This window comes from Acomys russatus, chromosome 19 (genome assembly GCF_903995435.1).
Source record: "Acomys russatus chromosome 19, mAcoRus1.1, whole genome shotgun sequence".
Classification (NCBI taxonomy): Eukaryota; Metazoa; Chordata; class Mammalia; order Rodentia; family Muridae; genus Acomys; species Acomys russatus.
The window spans coordinates 52,114,307-52,134,001 of NC_067155.1; the positions used below are offsets into that span (position 1 = coordinate 52,114,307).

Here is a 19,695-nt window from a genome sequence, read left to right on the forward strand (position 1 = left end):
CCGAAGGACTTGGGTTTCTCAGATTGGCCTTTAGACTGCGCTCCTCATCAGCGAGTCCTTGAGCTGGGCTCAGGCCAGCATCTTTGCCTAAGAGGACTTATGTTTAGAAGGCCTTTGCTGAATCGTGCTTTTACTCTCAAGTGGCCCTTTTCTTCGGTGGATGTCCTTTTAGGGATGGTGGGTATTGGTTTGCTCAGAAGGTTGCACCAGCAGTTGTGTATGGCAGGGTGTTAGTGCATGGCATGTGTTTGCTCCTGCCTTGCTCAAGGCTTGAACCTCAGAGCAGGGTGAGGTCTGAATTTTCTCCCCCCAAGACAGGGTTTCTCATGTAGACCTGGCTGTCCTGGACTTGCTTTGTAGACCAGGCTATTGGGAGTATTTGATCGGTCGTCCATAGACACGTTCCCAGATTGGGACAGTCAGGAGTTCTAAGGAACAGATGATGACTGAGGAGTTTATGTCTTGATAGAAAGAGGTGGAGTGGTACCCTATGCAGCAGGCTTATGAGTAGCCTGTTCCTTCTAATAAAGTACTGCCCAGGAATTCTTCTTTCTGGAGGATGGAGGAGGAGGAGGAGGAGGAGCACCTGGAAGAGGCCAGTGAAAGCCAGGCAGTGGTGGCGCACGCCTTTTAATCCCATCACTCAGATGTGTCTGTTTCTGTGTGAGTCTGTGCCTGTGTGTCTGTGTGAGTGTGTACTTTCCTTCAGGTACCTACAGAGGCCAGAAGATGGCATTGGATCCTCTGCAGCTGGAGGAGTTACAGGTGGTTGTGAGCCGTCCGATATGAGTGAGGGCTGCGAACTGAGCTAGGGCCCTTTGCAAAAGGAGTACATGCTCTTAACCCCTCGACCTCTGGGCCACCTCTTCAGCACTGTTTTGTTTTTTACTCAGAAGGGACAGTGGGCACCTTTAGCCTTTGTGGGACTAGCAGGCACTTCTTTGTGATGTGAAGGCTGAGAGCCTGACAGTATCCACCTGCAGTCCCTCCACTGAGGGAGGAGGGCAGGATGCTCAGGAACCAAAGCCAGCCTGGACTGCAGAGCAAGACTCTGTCTCAAAACAAAAAACAACCAATGGGTGGGGCTGGAGAGGTATCTCCATTGGTTAAGAGCATTGGCTGTTCTTCCAGAGGACCTGGGTTCAATTCCCAGCTCCCATATGGTGGCTCACAACCATCTGTAATACTAGTCCCAGGTGACCTGACACCACCTTCTGGTCTGCGTGTGCACCAAGCGCATGAGTGCTACACAGGCACACATGCAGGCAAAATACCCATATATATATATATGATGATAAAAATCAAAACCTAGAATCAAGGGCTAAGAGCGTAGCTTGTACGGCAACATGCTTTTCTGGCATGGCCGAGTTGGGCTTGGTCTTCAGTACCAACGCACACGCAGAGGAATGCTATCCAGAATACAGGAAGATGATGAGATGGCTTTTTGTTTGTTTGTTTGTTTGTTTTGTTTGTTTTGGGGGGGTTGGTTTTTTGAGACAGGGTTTCTCAGTGTACTCTTGGCTGTCCTGGACTTGCCTTGTAGACCAGTCTGGCCTCAAACTCACAAAGAACCGCCTACCTCTGCCTCCCGAGTGCTGGGATTAAAGGTGTGTACCACCACGCCTGGCAAAGATAATGAGGTTTAGGTCGTCCTGGCCTACAAAGCCAGAGCCTGTCTCAAAGAAACAAAAGAAGGCCTGGGTGGAGCATTCTGCCTAGTGTGCCCACGGCCCCGGGATTATGTTGTCTACAACAACCCAAAGGTGATTTATTATTTGCAGTTCATACTATCCAGCTGTGGTTTTGAGTCATTTGATTTCCTAAAGATGTGATGCTGTAAACAGGTTACTAGGTTCATTTTTTTTAAAAAAAGATTGATTTATTATGTATACAGTGCTCTGCCTGCATGTGTACCTGCACAACAGAAGAGGGCATTAGATCACATTACAGATGGTTGAGAGCCACCATATAGTTGTTGGGAATAGAACTCATGACCTCTGGAGGAACAGTCTGTGCTCTTAACCTCTTGGCCATCTCTCCCGCCCCATTTCTTTTTTAACCTAGTGACTAATTTCAGATGTCTCAAATTCATGCTGGAAATTGATAACAAACTGTAAATACAGTTTGGCTCCCAACTTATATATTACGCCTGTCCTTGGCTTTCTAGCTCCTTCTAAGAACCCTCTAGCTTCACAGGGACCAAAACAAAACAGAAAACAATTCCCTGCCCCCAACTACCACCAAACCAAACAGAAAATCAAAAGGCCGCAGAACCCTTGATGAGATGACACGGGGAAGGAGGAGCTGCACTGCACCGCCGTCCTCCACGGTGCCCTCTGCAGCCTGGGTGTGCCCAGTGCATTTAGCTGTCCCCCAACTGTGCTTTTCTTCTCTTGCAGCCTGCCCTTGCTGCCGAAGCCGCACATCCTCGTGCCTTTTACCTCAACAAACCAACGGAAAGCCCAAGTTCTTTGATGTCAGATACAGGGACAGGTATGGAATTATTTTTACATTTTTTTGGAGACAGGTCTCACTGTGTAACGCTGGCTGGCTTGGAACTCACCTTGTGGACTAGTCTGGCCGCAAACTTTCAGAGAGCTTTCTGCTTCTGCCTCCCATGTGCTATGACCTGAATGCAAATGTAAAGGAAAAAAAAATTTACCCTTTCTTTTAGTTTATGTACATAGGAGAGTTTTGCTTACACATGTGACTGTGCACCATGCCTGTGCCTGGTGCCCTGGGAGACCAGAAGAAAGTGTTGGATCCCTGGAACTGGAATTACAAATGTGTGAGCCACCATGTGGGTGCTGGGAATTGAACCCGAGTCTTCAAGAAGAACAGCAAGTTCTCTTAGCCACCAAGCCTTCTCTACAAACCCTTGACCTTAGAGGTTGTTTTCCCGCCAGCTGGCCGGCGTTTCGTGCTGTGTGGTGAGAAGCTTGAGCAGTGTCTGGCTTCTCTGAAAGCGTGCGTGCCTCTCCTCTGCTTGCCGTGGGTTGTTACAGGTTCCACAAGGATGGGTGGAGCAGCGCGGCTGCAGTGCTTCCAGACAGCTGCATAAATGTCTGCAGCGCTTTCCCGTTGCTCCACAAGGGCTCTGCGAGTTTAGTCCGTCTGTAAGCCATGGCTGGCTGTGCTGTCTTCCTGGCTTTAGGTGCTGACTCCTGGTTTTAGCACTGTTCCCCACATGGCAGTCCACTCATCAGTTTGAATTAGCCCTGTTTTAACAGCAACTGGACTCCAACCACCTGCTGTGGCTCCCGCTGCCTCCCTGCTGCCATCCTACCCTCACCCTTTAGCGTGTCGGCAACATTGTAGCCCAAGTGCTCGTTCTGTGCTTGGGACAACTCCACTCAGAATAGCAGCCAGTCTTTTATTTATTTATTTTTAAAATTAAGACAGGGTTTCTCTGTGTAGCCCTGACTATCCTGGATTTGCTTTGTAGACCAGGCTGGCCTTGAACTCACAGAGATCTGCCTGCCTCTGCCTCCCAAGTGCTGGGATGACAGGCCACCACTGCTCAGCAGCAGCCAGCGTCTTTACAGAGTCCCACAAGGCCCAGCAGCATGGAGCTGATCACCTCTCCTGTGCTGAGAGTCTGCTGATGTTTGGCAGCGGCTCATCGGAAGACTGCCTCAGCTGCCTCCTCTACTCAAATGTTTCCTCCTGATGGGAGAAACTCCTAGCTGTTAGCCTCTCAGTGAGACAGGCCTTGCCATCCTTTGAAAATAGTTCTCCCAGAACCCTTCCTGAAGTAACAAAGCCAGAGACTGGGACAGAGGTGCGCTGGCTCTAGGAGGGACCTGGCGATGCTAAGACACCCACCTTATGAACCAAATCTACAACCAGTATTATGAATACAGTGCTCTGCCTGCTGTACACCTGCAGGCCAGAAGAGGGCATCGGATCACATTATAGATGGTTGTGAGCCACCATGTGGTTCTGGGAATTGAACTAAGGACCTTTGGAGAAGCAGTCAGTGCCCTTAACCTCTGAGCCATCTCTCCAGCCCTAGGCAGATACCTTTAATCCCAGCAGTTGGGTCGCAGAAGCAGGTGGATCTCTGAATTCAAGGACAGCTTCGTTTACAGAGTGAGTTCAGGACAGCCGGGAGTACACAGACAAAAAAGACCAAAAAAAAAAAAAAGAAAAAAAAAATGCTGTCTTAAAAAAAATCCCCATAAATAATAACTGAAGGAACTGTCTTCTATAGCATGTATGAGTAAATGAATGGGCTATTTGCTATTTAACTGATGATGACTCGAAATCCTGCTCCTCCTGCCACTGCCTTCCCAAGTGCTGGGATTACAGCAGGGTGCCAGCATGCCTGCCTTAGGGAACTGATACGGGAACTCAGGGCTTCATGCGTGCTAGGCAAGCACTCTCTCAGCTCATCTACATCCCAGCCTTACGTGTGTGTTTGTGTGTGTGTGTACATGGATACATGTATGTACATGCATGTGTGGGAATACAAGCTGGTGAGGCTGTAGAGGTCAGCCTAGGGTGGTGTTTGTTGGGAGCTGTCTACATTTTTTCTTTCATTGAGACAGTCTCGCTACATACTCCTGGCTGTCCTAGAACTCACTGTGTAGACCAGGTGACCCTCTGGCCTCTGCCTACTAAGTGCTGGGATTACAGATGATGTCATTATATCCAGATTTTATTTTAGTTTTTTCAAGACAGGGTTTCTCCATGTAGCCTTGGCTGTCCTGGACTTACTTTGTAGACCAGGCTGGCCTTGAACACAGAGATCCTCCTGAGTGCTGGGATTACAGGTGTGCGTCACTGCCGCCGCCACAACCACCATGAACACCCAGCTATTTATAGTTTTGAAATAGATTCTTACTATGTTTACTTATTTATTTTGGAGGGAAGATGACAAGGGTATACCATGGTGTGTGTGGAGGTCAGAAGACAGCGTGTGGGAGTCGGTTCTCCCTCCTGTCATGTGAGTTCCCGGGACAGAACTCAGGCCATCAGATGTGGTAGCAAGAGTTTCACCCACAAAGCCTCCCATTGACCTGTGACTGACTTATTTGTCTAGAACCTTCCTCACTCCTTTCTGTTCTCTGTGCACCTCAGGGCTGACTTACTGGAAGCTGGAGGAGAAGGACATGTATCACTCTTTACCTGACACTTTGGAGAATACGTTTGTACCATCCCCCCCAGAGAGGCCACTGAGCCAGGTAATGCAGGGTGCCCATGTGCGCGTGGGTGCTTGTGTGTTCCAATTGTAGATAACTTTGCCATCATAGACTTTGTATTGTTTCAATTTCTGAATAGGTTTTTTGTTTTGTTTTGTTTTGTTGGTTTTCCGAGACAGGGTTTCTCTGTGTAGCCTTGGCTGTCCTGGACTCACTTTGTAGACCAGGCTGACCTCAAACTCACAGTGATCTGCCTGCCTCTGCCTCCCGAGTGCTGGGATTAAAGGTGTGTGCCACCATGCCCGGCTTTGAATAGTTTCGTTTTTTTTTTTTTTTAATTGATTTATTTTTATTTTGTAAGCATTGATGTTTTGCCTGCATGTATGTCTCTGGGCACCAGATCTTGGAGTTATAGACAGTTGTGAACTGCCATGTGGGTGCTGAGGTTTGAACCTGGGTCCTCTGGTTAAGAGCTGTCAGTGCTCTTAACTGCTGAGCCATCTCTCCAGCCCCTTGTTTCAACTTCTGGAACGCTTAGCGAAGCATAGGTTTGAGTGTCAGGCTCACTTTCAAATTATATCTCCTCTCATTTCCTATATAATCTTAAAAAGGTTACTTCAAAATGGAATTAAGCTAGGTGTTAGCACTAAGTATGCTGAGGCAGGTAGATTACTGTGAGGTGGAGGCCGGCTTGGTCTACATAATGAGACCCTAGCTCAAGAAAACAAAACAAAGAAACAAAAATACCGGCTGGGGGAGCCCAGTCAGGGCAGGGCTGTCTTGCAGCCACATCCCCTGAGCTCGTCCGCAGAGGCTGTTGTGAAAGGCCTAGAGTGCTGGCACACACCTTTCGCTGCCGCTCTGGGGAGGCAGAGCAGGCAGTCTCTTCGGCTGGATGGTCTGTCTACACTAGTGGGCAAGTTCCAGGCCAGTGAGAGAGTCTGTCTCAGAAATACAGGTGTATGGAGCAAGTGGCTGGCTGTAGCCTTCACATGGATAGGCACTGGCATGTGAACACACACAGACATAGACAGAACCATCTAACAAGTAAAAATGCTGAGATTTTTTAATGAAATGAAATGCTTCTGTGCCTACTGTTATTTTGTGTCCCCCCCTCGTGTGTGTGTGTGTGTGTGTGTGGGGGGTTATTGGCAGTTTCTTTCCTTGCCTTTTCTCCTAGACCTGATAGTGATTTCTGTCCTTTCAAAACTTCATTGGGCTGGATGGTGGTGGTGCATGCCTTTGATCCCAGCACTTGGGAAGCAGAGGCTGGCAGATCTCTGTGAATTCAAGGCCAGCCTGGTCTACAGAGTGAGCTCCAGGACAGCCAGGGCTACACAGAGAAACCCTGTCTTGAAAAACAAACAACAAACAACAACAACAAAAAACCCAACCCAAAACTTTCGATTGGATGTATTTGTAACATATTTGTTGTAGTTAATTTAGATGTATAGCCTATTTAATGTTTATTATTACGATAGTATTTTCTAACCTGTTATCAATCAATAAAATCAGAGACATCTGCTATATTTTAAAATAGCCTTGGTTCACCTGGGCAGGGAATATATTAATTCCCTAAACTACCTCCCATATCTCCCTGCCCCAGCCAATCCCATGCCATCTGCTTCTGATACTTTCTGTCGAGCTACCTCCCAGCCATAACCCAAGTACTTGCTAATGATTTTCCTTTGGGCCAAATCATCCACGCTGGCCTTGTGCTGCTTCTCCACCTCACAGCGGCAGCCTTCTCTCTCATCCCCTTCCTGAGATCCTCTTCCCATCTCTGACTGCTTCCCTTTCCAAGATCCTCTCTGTCTCCAAAGCCTGCACACCTTACCCACGCCCATCCTATTTGCCCTGCCTCTCTGTGTTGGCTTTTTTTTTTCTTTCTTTCTTTCTTTCTTTTTTTTTTTTTTTTTTGAGACAAGGTTTCTCTGTGTAGCCTTGGCTGTCCTAGACTCACTTTGTAGACCAGGCTGGCCTCGAACTCATAGTGATCTGCCTTCCTCTGCCTCCCGAGGGCTGAGATTAAAGGCGTGCACCACCACCTCCCGACTTATGTGTTGGCTTTTTAAAAAAAAGATTTATTTATTTAGTATTATATATACAGTGTTCTGCCTGCACCTGTACACCTGTAGGCCAGAAGAAGGCATCAGATCACATTACAGATGGTTATGAACCACCATGTGGTTGCTGGGAATTGAACTCAGGACCTCTGGAAGAGCAGGTGGCACTCTTAACCACTGAGCTATCTCTCCAGCCCATGTGTTGACTTTTTATTGGTCAAACAGGAATGAGTTTTTAGGTAAGGTTACAAACATTTTGGGGTACAAGAGTCTGCTCATTTGGTTAGCAACCAGACCAACCCCTAACACATATTCATGAAACATTTAACTTATAGTATTCTCTTTAAGAAATAGAAATAAGAGCTGAGCATGATGGTGTACACCTGTAATCCCAGCACTCAGGGATGTAAAGGCAGGAGGATCTCTGTCAGTTCAAGGCCAGCCTGGTGTAAAAATGGAGTCCAGGACAGGCAAGGCTACACAGAGAAAACCTGTCTTGGAAATACACGCACACACACACAAGTGTATGTGTATAGTTTCTTTTACTCTTTTTTTAAAAATTATTTGTTTTCTTTTTTGTTGTTGTTATTTATTTATTATGTGTACAGTGCACATTAGATAATATTATAGATGGTTGTGAGCCACCATGTGGTTGCTGGGAATTGAATCAGGATCTCTGGAAGAGCAGTAAGTGCTCCTTAACCTCTGAGCCATCTCTCCAGCCCCTTTTTAAGGTTTTCAAGACAGGGTTTCAAGCCCATGGCACATGCCTTTAATCCCAGCCCTCGGGAGGCAGAGGCAGGCGGATCGCTGTGAGTTCGAGGCCAGCCTGGTCTACAAAGTGAGTCTAGGACAGCCAAGGCTACATAGAGAAAGCCTGTCTTGAGAAACAAAAAACAAACAAACAAAAAAAATCAAGACAGGGTCTCTCTGTATAGCGTTGGCTGTCCTGTACTCACTTTGTAGACCATGCTGGCCTCGAATTCACAGCGATCCACCTGCCTTTGCCTCCCGAGTGCTGGGATTAAAGGTGTGCGCCACAACGCTTGCCTATTCTTTTACTCTTTTTTAAAGATTTATTTATTTATTATGTATACAGTGTTTTGCCTGCATGCACTCCTGCACGCCAGAGGGCACCAGATCTCATTGTAGATTGTTGTGAGCCACCATGTGGTTGCTGGGAATTGAACTCAGGGCCTCTGGAAGAGCAGTCAGTGCTCTTAACTGCTGAGGCATCTCTCTGCCCCCTTTTACTTTTTAAAAACAGGTCTCATGTATCTCCACCTATCTTCAGTTCACTGTGTTTCTGAAAGTGACCTTGAACTCTTTTGTTTTGGGCTTGTCTTCTGGGGCCTGGGATCCAAGTGTGTGCTGTCCTTCCTGGCCGTCTTGCACTTGTAGGTTCTGATCAAGTAATGAGAATAGAAAGGTTTCAATAAGCAATGGCTTTTGGTGATGCAGCTCAGGTGTAAAGCCCTGGGGTCGATTCCCAGAACCACAAAACAAAGAGCCCCCCAAAATAAAGAAACACAGCAAAAAATAAGTAAACACACACACACAGAGAGACAGACATGAAAGTGGGAGAAATAAAATAAAACTAAAAAAAAGAAAAAAGGTCCCGTGTGGAAGTGAGGTAACTTCCTTCTGCTAGGGCTCTCTTTAGGGGTCCAGTGTTTCCTGATGGCATTGTCAGTTGGGAACTAGACCTCAGCATGATCCCAACCATGTCAGGGACCGCGTATTTGTGGGCTGCTAACCAGGTTCCAATATCCCCTTAATCCTTACTGGTAGGAGATAAGCAGTTTTCCATTCTGGAGGAGACATAGCTGGAAAGGTCTTCAAAGCTGATATTATTAATCTGACAGGCTCAATTTTGAATCTATTTAAAATCTTTCATGGATTTTTTTTTAAGCTGCTTGCTTTTTTTTTTAACGAATAGCAATTTTTTTTTTTTTGAGATTTATTTAATATTTATACAGTATTCTGCCTGCAGGCCAGAGGATACCAGATTTCATTATAGATGGTTGTGAACCACTATGTGGTTTCTGGGAATTGAACTCAGGACTTTTGGAAGAGCAGACAGTGCTTTTAACCAGCTCAACCATCTCTCCAGCCCATAAGGTGTTGATCTTAAGAGTGATAATTCTCCCCACCCCAACTGCTGCCTCCTCTGCGATAGAGTTTCTCTGTGTAGCCCTGTCTGTCCTGGAACTCACTCTATAGTCCAGGCTGGCTTCCAACTCAGAGCCCTGCCTGCCTCTGTGTCCTGAGTGCGGGGATTAAAGGTGTACATCACCTTTTTTAAGTTTACTGGTTTTTTGTTTGCTTTTAAGTGTCTTTAAGTTTAATGCTAGCAATGGGATGAAGTGACAGTTATTTTCCTATCCTAGACAACAAAAGGAAAGCAAGCAGCTTCTTGAGGGCAGACACCACTTCTGCTTCCAACCTCAGTCATCTACTGAGTGTCAGGAGGATGTTCTTTAAGTCCTTTAGGCTCATCTGGAGAGCTAAAGCCTGTGTTCCTGACGAGTAGCAAGCCAGCCTGAGCGCCGAGGCCTCACCTTGAGTTTGTCAATCTTCCTTCTAGGTCCTGACTCTCGATCCAGCCATACACGTGAAGCCAAAGGAGCCGCTGTCAGGGATTCGGCCCCATGGCTTTTTGAATGCTCTGGATGACAGAATATCCTTTTCACCAGACTCCGTTCTGGAACCAAGCCTGTCTAGTCACTCTGACATTGACTCTTTTTCACAAGCAAGTCACAACGCTTCTCAGGTATCTGGGTTCCCCAAGTACCCTTCAACTACGAAAGCATCACCTGTGGACGCTTGGAAAAACCATGCATTCCAAAGTGAAAGTAGGACCAGTTCCATGATCCCTTCTCTCTACACCATCACTAGCAACGATATTTCAGTCAAAACTGTAGACGAAGAAAACACTGTCACAGTGGCTTCTGCCTCAGTCAGTCAGTCCCAGCTTCCAGGTACAGCCAACAGTGTCCCAGAATGCATTTCATTGGCTTCCCTGGAAGATCCTGTGATGTTGTCTAAGTATGTATTTCAACAACTGGATTATACTGTTACTAGAGTTGTGATGTCTGGTTGAATGATGAAAGTGAGTTCTGTTGGACCGCCGTGCTATATAAAGTCTTAGTGGAATATAGATAACGTGCCCTTTTCACTGTTGACAGCTTTGTCGAAGTGAAAGGTAAAGATATTGACAAAGGCTGGGCCTGGTGTTTCATGCAGAGTCAAGTGGATCTCTGCGTTCCCGGCCAACCTGGTTCATGTAGTGAGTTCCAGGCAGCCAGGGCTACACAGAGAGACCCTGTCTCAAATTCAGAAACAAAGGTGTTGGCAAAGGTGTCTAGTAAGTGGGAGCTAATCCGAATGCCTCTGGGCCTAGAGCACACGGGGCATCTCCTGGGCTCTCTGGGGTGAGTGGAGGAAGAGGCTGCCCTCGGCTGTGAGAATGACTGTGGGGTGTGTGTCTCATCGCTGTGACCTAATTCCAGGCTAAAGCATCTTAAGGAGGACAGGTTTATTTTGGCTCACAGTTTGAGGGGACACAGTCCGTCATGGTGAGAAGGCGTGTGGCTGGGTGGCGAGCCTGAGCCATCTGGTCACACCATGTCTGCAATCAAGAAGTACAGAGAGATGACACTGTGCGCAGTTTGCTTTCTCCTCTTTGTCCTTTTTATTTAGTCTGGGACTACAGCCCAGGGATCGATGCTCCCACATTCAGAGTGGGTCACTTAACCCTGTCTGGAAACACCTTAACAGACACACCTCTGTCTCCTAGGTTATTTCTGTCATGTTGACAGTGAAGATAACTGCCACAGGCCCACCCTTTGCAGTTGACCCTGACATACATAGCTTGAAGCATGAGGCTGTGCCCTTGCTCGTCTTACAGGGCAGAGGATGCATTGGCCTGAGAGCGTCTTTCCCTCTTACCAACAGAATCAGGCAGAACCTCAAGGAAAAGCACGCGCGGCATGTAGCGGACCTTCGAGCTTATTATGAATCTGAGATAAATAGTTTGAAACAGAAACTGGAGGCAAAAGACATTTCTGCCGTTGAAGAGTGGAAGAAGAAAAATGAAATTCTTGTAGACAGGTGAGACTACCGTGGAGCTAGCGTTTCTCCAACTGGGTAGATTTCTTCCACAAAGCGTATTATGGTGTGGTATAAAATGCTGTGAAAAATGTGTACTTGGCATCTGAAAATTTGTTACAAAGACACAGACCAGGGCATGTCTAGAGACACAAGTGAATATATCTAAAGAGTTGAGCTTGGCTTATTTGTTTTCTAATAACTTGCCATGTCTTTTATGTGAATAAAATTCCAAAGAACGTGGAGTTAGCATATGCGGAAAATATCATTTGTGGGATCTTTAATACTGTGGAGTTCTGGGAAAAGTAAGACTCTTGGCATGTGGGCTGGTGAGATGTGTACACAGGGAACACGCTTCCTCCATCTAGCCGGGTGCCCTGAGCTTGATCTGTGGGACTCACATGGAGGAGGGAAAGAACTGACATCAAAAGTTGTCCTCTGTGGATCGCGGTGAGTTCCTCCAAAGCAGGTCCAGGACAGCCAAGGCTACACAGAGAGACTCTGTCTTGAAAAAACTTAAAAAAACAAAAAAAAAAGATGTCCTTTGACCTTGCCACACACCATGCGCTCACATATGCACACAGGCATGCACACACAAAATAAGGATTTGGGGACTTTTAGGGCTGGGAGTATAGCTCATTGTTAGAATATTGGGCTTAGTGTCATGAAACCTGGCTCTATAGCAAAAGGAAAGAAAAGGAAAGAGAATGGTGTGCTTCTGTGTGTGACAGTTCTACATTTATTTTTTGTCATCTCTGTCATGAGTAGCTTCACAGTACTGTTGTTCTCTTGAGCCCACAGAGGTGGTTTTGCCTCTCAGAGAGGCCCAGAAGTGCAGGAGACCTGCCATGGGAACTGCTCTGCTCCTTCCTGTGTGTGGTTGTGCTCACGGCTTTACTCCTTGTAGCACTGGTTACCATTGGCGACCAGGTGCTTCCATCTGCTTAGAACTAAGTGGGATGCAAACAGCTGGAGGTTCCGGTCAGCAGTGAGTGCCTCTAAGGAAAAAAAAGACACCCTTTGGAAAGGGAGGACGAGGGACTACAGATGTTGTCTAGTGAGTGGTTTAGCTTTCAGAATTTCAGAAAAACAAGACTTTGTATTAAATGGCTACTAGTTTCTGTGTTTGAGGGGCTAGAGAGTTGGCTCAGTGGTTAAGAATTCATAAGCCAGGCATGATGGCGCGCGTCTTTAATCCCAGCACTCAGGAGGCAGAGGCAGGTGGATCGCTGTGAGTTTGAGGCCAGCCTGGTCTACCAAGTGAGTCTAGGACAGCCAAGGCTACACAGAGAAACCCTGTCTCAGAAAAAAAAAAAGTCATACTGCAGCTGGCCATGGTGGTGCGAGCCTTAAATCCAGGCTGAGGCAGAGACAGGTGGATCTCAGAGTTCGAGGCCAGCCTGTTCTGCGTCAGCCAGGGCTATCCAGGGAAGCCCTGTCTCAGAAAACCAAAACCAGAAGTGTGCTACTGCGCTTCTAGCACCAATGTCAGTGCTTTAGCTCCGGCTCCAGGGGATAACGTTATGGGAGCTCACCAGAGATGACCACGGAGACACGGTGTATGGCTGGTTGGTGTGGCCCTGAGTGTTCACAACATCGGGTTTTTAAGGTCAGGGACCTCCTCCAGCATCTCAGCCGCAGCGGCAGAGTAAGCAGTTGGATGTAAGGAGTTTTAACAGAAGCTAAGATAAGCGATCAGCTGGAGGAGGTTCCACACAAAGAAGCAATTTAACCAAGGCTAAGATAAGTTAGCTAGGCCATCCTGACTTTTGGTTCCTAGAATAGAGCTGGATAGTTTTCCATGGGATTTTCCATTAAATTCTAGTTAAACCTGGAAACAGCCTCAGCAAGAGTACAAATGGAGGAACCTCTGCCTTGTCCTGCCCTGTCATAGCCTGGTGCCCTCTTTTGGATTTTGGACGCCTGTACGCACATGTGACACACACACACACACACCCACCCCCCACAAACATTTTAAAAGTAAGATTGTGAGGCTGAGTTTAAAGTCCTTCACGCAGACCTGGCACTGAGCAGTGTGAACCTATTCCTCATACTGCTCATCGTTAAACATGACGGCAGATGCTAGCTGAATTTCTAAAAAATGTTTTATTGGACATTGGTGTTTTGCCTGCATGTATATCTGTGTGAGGGTGTCAGAAGCTCTGGAACTGGAGTTACAGGTAGGTAGGCTGCTATGTGGGTGCTGGGAATTGAATCTGGGTCCTCTGGAAGAGCCCTATCTCCAGCCCTGTTAGCTGAATGTTATGGGCCTTGTTGAGGGCCTGTGATAATTTGCAAAAGAATTCTTTATAAGAACCAGAATTTAGGGGCTGTGGAGTTGGCTTAGCAGTTATTTCTCATATATTTCTCTTCCAGAAAGATCCAAGTTCAATCCTAGCACCCATGTCAGGCAGCACACAACTGCCTATAATTGTAGTTCCTGAGGGTCTACTGCTTTTTTGGCCTCCAGTAGTGTACATATGTGTACACACACACACACACACACACACACACGATTAAAGATAAAATAAATCATTCTAGGGCTGAAGGTGGTTCAGGAGGTAAGAGGATTGGCTCTTCCAGAAGACCCTGGTTCAACTCCCAGCCCTCTCATGACAGCTAATAGCTGTCTGTAATTTCAGTCCCAAGAGATCCATTGCCCTCCCAGGCACTGCAATACCTATGTGGTATGCAGACATAATACTTACATACATAAAATCTCAAAGGAGATAAGTAAAAATAAAAACAAGAAAAATTTGTAGTTCAGGGCTGGGGAGATGGCTCAGTTGGCAAAGCCCTTGCACTGTAAACATGAGGATGTGGAGAGCATGGTGGTACACTTAATAACTCCAGGGCCTCAGAGATAGAGACAGGATCCCTGGGGCTCACTGGCCTGCCACTCTAGCCTACTTGCTGAGCTCTAGGCTAAAGAGAGCCCCTTTCTCAGGGGAGATGGGCGGCGTTCCTCAGATGACAGCTGATCCCTCCAGTTTCTTCACACGTGTACATTTAACAAAAAGAACAGTGCATTAATGTTGAGTGGGAAATAGCTCAGAGGGATGCTGTGCGCTGACTCCAATAGCCTAGCTCTTCATTTCCTTCCAAAAACTGTAGTGCACGCTTGTACATCCAGGCAGATTTTCCCACACTAACAGCAAGCCATTTTGTACAGTTTTCTCTATTTTAGAAATGTAAAATTTAAATGCCAAACTGAATAACAAATTCACTGTCTTAAGTGTGTATTCAGTGGCTGAACTCTATTAAAATTGTTCTGTAACCATCAAGCACTACCCAATTCCAGAATCATTATCCTCTTGCAAAAACTCTAGAAGATTTTGATGCCAGGCCTGGTGACCTGGGCTCCCTCCCTGGAAACACATGGTGGAAGGAGAGAAAAAGAGAGTTCGGCTAGTTGTCTTTATGCACGCATGAGTATGCGCATGCACAGACAACACACACACACACACACACAAACACACAAACACACACAAGGGAACACAGCATGTGTGTCCCCATTAAATAAATGAAAACACAATAAACCCAACCCTGAAATTCTGTCCTGGAGATGTAGCTCAGTTGGTAGAGTACTTGCCTAGTATGTGTGAGGTGCTGGGTTCAATCCCCAGCAGCCCCTGCTTTCCCCAGGGTAAAATATCAATGTTGGAAAAAGAACAACAACAACAAAAAAAAAACCCCAAAACACCAGTAAAGAACTGAAGCCCTGTTCTCATTAGATAGTTATCCCCTCCATGCGCTCTTTTCCCTGGCCCTGGTCACCTCTGTCCTGTTTGTCTCTGAACTTGAACATTCTGCCAGTGGAATCACAGTTCTTAGCCTTCCTTTTCTTTTTTGGGTAGTGGGAATGGAAGCCGGGCTCCTGCAGAGGCTGGGATGTGCTTTGTTGCTGACATAGAGTGGCAGACTTATTTCACCCAGCACATCCTCAAGACTGGGCCATTGTATTAGACACAAACGGCACATCCGGGTTTCTGCTGAAGGACACAGTTCCATCCTTCTTTTCGTAGTACGGCTGGATATTTCAGTATCTGTTCAAAGCCTCGTGTTTTCGCTCTCTGGCTCTGGTGCTGACAATGAGCTCAAGGTCTCGGGCTGTTGTAAACTAAACTCCTTCCTCTTGATACTCTCCAGGGGTCTTTCTGACCGCCGCTGCACCCTGTTATCTGTAGGTACTGCACTATCTGGGGTACACTTAGACAAAAGTGGCGTCCTGGGTGTTGCCTAACATTGGGGAATTTGCTTTACACTACATGTCGGCAAACCCCTTAGGTTTGTTTAATGATCTTAAGAGAAACTGTTCCTTTGTTTGTTTGCTTTTTTGAGACAGGTTTTTCTGTGTAGCCCGGGATGTCCTAGAACTTTCTCTGTAGACCAGGCTGGCCTTGAACTCACAGTGATCCATATGCCTCTGCCTCCTGAGTGCTGGGATTAAAGGCCTGCGCCACTACAGCCTGGGTAAGCTATTTTGTTTTCTAACTGATTCTAAATTTACATTTCTTAGATGTGGCCAGTTGGATAGTGCATTGAATGAAGCTACTAGCCGAGTGCGAACACTTGAGAATAAGAATAATTTGCTAGAAATAGAAGTGGTAAGTACGTGTGGGCCTGGTTCTAGTGGCATAATGTGGGAAAGGTGTGCACCACCGCGCTTTTAGTCTTACTGACTAGGAGTGCAGAAGCTTTTTTTTTTCCCTTTCTTTCTAGATAGAGTTTCTCTGTGTAGCCTTGGGTGTTCTGGAACTCGCTCTGTAAACCAGGCTGGCCTTGAACTCACAAAGATCATCCTGCCTCTGCTTCCTGAGTGCTGGGATTAAAGGTGTGCACCACCACTCTAGGGAAGTTTTATTCTTTTATTTTTATTTTTACTATTTTTTAAAAGATTTCTTTATTTATTATTATGTATACATTGCTGTGCCCATATATACCCCTGCAGACCAGAAGAGGGCATCAGATCCCATTAGGGACGGTTGTGAGCCACCATGTGGTTGCTGGGAATTGAACTCAGGACCTCTGAAAGAGCAGTCAGTGCTCTTAACCTCTGAGCATCTCTCCAGCCCTTTCATTTTTAGATTTATTTATTTGTGTATATGGGCACTCTATTGCGTGTATGCCTGCATGACAGAAGAGGATCAGACAGAAGAGGGCATGGCATCAGATTCTGTTATAGCCATCTCTCCAGCCCCAAATTTTATTCTTTATATATTAACCTTAGAAGCAAAATTTTGGTAGAAAATACCCGTTTTGTTCTATAAATTGTCTCTACTTTCATGCCTGGCCCCATTCTGGGTGGAATTTGGTTCCTCACCAAGGTAGGTCGATGTCTAGAAAGTGAGTCAGCCCAGCCCTTTGTTGCTTTGTTTCAGTTGGCTCCTTCTCAGTGGTAAAATCCACCACAAAGTTAGGGATTAGGATCTTTCTTGTTAATCTTTCTTTCTGTTGTTGGTTTTTTTGTTTGTTTGTTTGTTTTTTAAGAGATGAGGTCTTGCTGTGTTTTAGCTCAGAGTGGTCTTGGACTTGTATGCTTAAGCAGTCTTTGCAGTTCAGCCTTTCAGGTCAGTTAGATTGCAGACAGGAGGCATTGGGCCTAGACTTAATCTTACATTTGACAGTCTATGGTCTGGCACCTGTATGGGATTCCAGGCATAACCACTGAATGAATGCTAACATGTGAGATGCATTTTTAAATTTGTGTTTTCATAGAGTGTGGTTTAGAAGCCCCCATCCCCCAGCATATTAATCTGAGCAGTATATTCTAGTCACAGTTTCAGAGTTCCTCTGATGTTTGTGGTTATTTTTTTCTTCATTTGTGTGATCTGCAGATAGTACTGTCTCTGTAGGTCCTAGAATCCTTGTATTCCTATGTAGCTGTTTTGTCTCCACCTTTGGGTGTCTCATGGAACTGTTCCACTAGAGTGGTCTTTTCTAGACTCTGTGCCAGGACATAACAAAATGTCAAAGTAGCTTACTTAGTTCCATTTGTATGTTTGTTTTATTTATTATTTTATTTATTTTTTAGTGTAAACAGCAATATTTTACTGAGGAAGTAGATACCTTATTTTGACAAGTCTACAAATCAGACTGCCATAAAAGAAGATAAAATGCATGTATAATATATGGTGAAAATACAGATTGTAATGAGAAAAACACACTGAAAGATAACTATATTAACTTTTAAATATAGATAGATTCTTTTCAAATTTTTTCTTAGTCACCAGTTGGATCTTTCTTCAAACTTTTGCTTATACATTTGGCTTCACTGTAGTCTCTCACTCCTTTTTAAAAATTTTTTGATTTATTAAAATTTATTCATATTATATCCAGATTGTTATGTATTTTTATTTTAATGAGCATAATTTATTAGCTAATATTGAAGCACTGTTTTCACGTTCCTCTGTCTTTACTGTGTAGAGTGATTTGAGAGAACGCTTCAATGCAGCCAGCAGCGCCTCCAAAATTTTGCAGGAACGAATTGAAGAAATGAGAACAAGCAATAAAGAAAAAGATAACACCATCATTAGGCTAAAATGTCGGCTGCAGGATCTGGAGGAAGCCTTTGAGAATGCTTACAAGCTCTCAGATGATAAAGAAGCCAGGCTGAAACAAGAAAACAAAATGTTTCAAGATGTAAGTACCCGCCAGGAGCCAGCACTGTGCTGCTGCCTGGGGCCTCTGACAGAGCAGCTTAAGGGAGAAAGGGTTGGCTTTGGCTTACAGCTGCAGAGGGGTAGTCCCTCATGATGGGGAAGCCATGCTCCAGGCAGGGGAAGTGTTGTCACACTGCACTGTACTCAAAAAGCAGAGAGTGAGCCATACAGCCTCAAGGCCCAGCCCTGTGACTGACTTCTTCTAGGAGTCTCCATGACTTTCCCAAACAATGCCAATAGCTTGGGTACCAGCTGCTCAAGCAGAAGCCTTCGGGGCCCATTTCCCATTCAATGTACAGGAATGTGTTTGGCTAAAGCACTCTCTGACTTTTCTAGGAACACTTGGTCTAAGAGACTCTTAAGTTCTACATGCCCCCCTGAGGGAAGCGGTCACTCTGACCCTGCAGCAGGAAGTCAGCTGTAGTAGGATGGCTGAACTCCCTCACTTTTCTGTTTCTAGTGTGTCACCTCTTGAGCTGCCATAGCAGCTGTGTCTGGCAGGATAAAATGATATAAACCAGATTTAGAGCAGGGCCTTTTCTGAGAGAGGGTCTTGGCTGTGTAGCCCTGGCCTTGAGCTTGTGATTCCCCTGCCTCAGTCCCTTGAGTGCTACAGTTAGAGCCATTCACACCCATGCCTGACTATTTGTTATTGTTGGTTTTATGTGTTGCTGGCCCCCTCCTGCTCCATCCTGTTGTGCAGATAAGAGTCTAAGAACCCTAATGGTGTCACTTTGTGTGTGTGTGTACTGCCTGTGGTGTGAACCCTTCCATGGTCTTTTAGAGCCAGTTTGGTTGTTTGTTGGTGGTGTTTTTGTTTTTGTTTTTGAGACATGGTCTCTCTGTATAACTGAGCCCTGACCGGTCCTGGACTCGCTCTGTAGACCAGGCTGGTCTTGAACTCACAGAGATCTGCCTGCCTCTGCCTCCCAAGTGCTGGGATTAAAGGTGTGCACCTCTACTACCTTGCTTAGTTTGCTTTTTTAAAACTTTATTATGTGTGTGTGCATATGATGTGTGCATGTGAGCGTGGGCACATGTGTGTGGAGGTCAGAGGACAACTTTCCAGAGTCTGAGCGCTGCCTCGCACATCAAAGACTTCTTTCTGCTGAGCTGTCTGCTCAGCCCAGGTTTGCCTTTTTTTTTTTTTTTTAAGATTTGTATTTTGTGTGTATGAATGTTTTGCCTGAATTTATGTGCATTCTGTACGTGCTTCATGTAAACAGAAACGAGAAGAGAATGTCGGGTCCCTTGGAGCTCCAGTTAGGTGGTTGTAAGCTGCTAAGTGGGTGCAGCGAGCCAAACCAAGTCCTTTGGCCAAGAGAGCAGCCAATGTTCTTACATTGCTTTAAACCCCAGGTTTGAATATTTTATGTTGATTTAATTTCACTTAAAATTGGATTTGTAAAACATTGATACTGGACTGGGTTCCAGGTTGTAAATTTTTTCATAAGGTTTGTTTTCTCTTTATATTTCTTTCACTTTGTGTGTGTGTGTTTGTGTGTACATGCATGCACATATTCGATGGTCTCATATGTAGAGGTCAAAGAACAACTTTGACCTGCCATCTTGCTGGCTTTCTAAGACTTGAATATCTAGATTCTTAAGTTATGGTACTTAAATGATCTGAAATCATTTTGTCTTGAAGTCTTCCTGGTAGTTGTGGTTATGCTTCTTTCTTTGCTTGCAAAGACTTTGTTGTCATGGAATTCC

General features: G+C 45.7%; 1 protein-coding gene across 4 annotated transcripts in view; it reads left to right on the plus strand.

The window, feature by feature from the left end:
* Positions 1-19,695, plus strand: part of Mphosph9 (M-phase phosphoprotein 9) — a 68,920-nt gene that overhangs the window by 18,315 nt on the left and 30,910 nt on the right. For all 4 annotated transcript variants that reach the window (XM_051161465.1, XM_051161466.1, XM_051161467.1 and 1 more), the window contains exons 6-11: positions 2,400-2,493; positions 5,083-5,186; positions 9,798-10,258; positions 11,168-11,323; positions 15,840-15,927; positions 17,747-17,962. In XM_051161465.1, the coding sequence (XP_051017422.1) occupies positions 2,400-2,493; positions 5,083-5,186; positions 9,798-10,258; positions 11,168-11,323; positions 15,840-15,927; positions 17,747-17,962 (1,119 nt within the window). The remainder of the gene's footprint in view (positions 1-2,399; positions 2,494-5,082; positions 5,187-9,797; positions 10,259-11,167; positions 11,324-15,839; positions 15,928-17,746; positions 17,963-19,695) is intronic.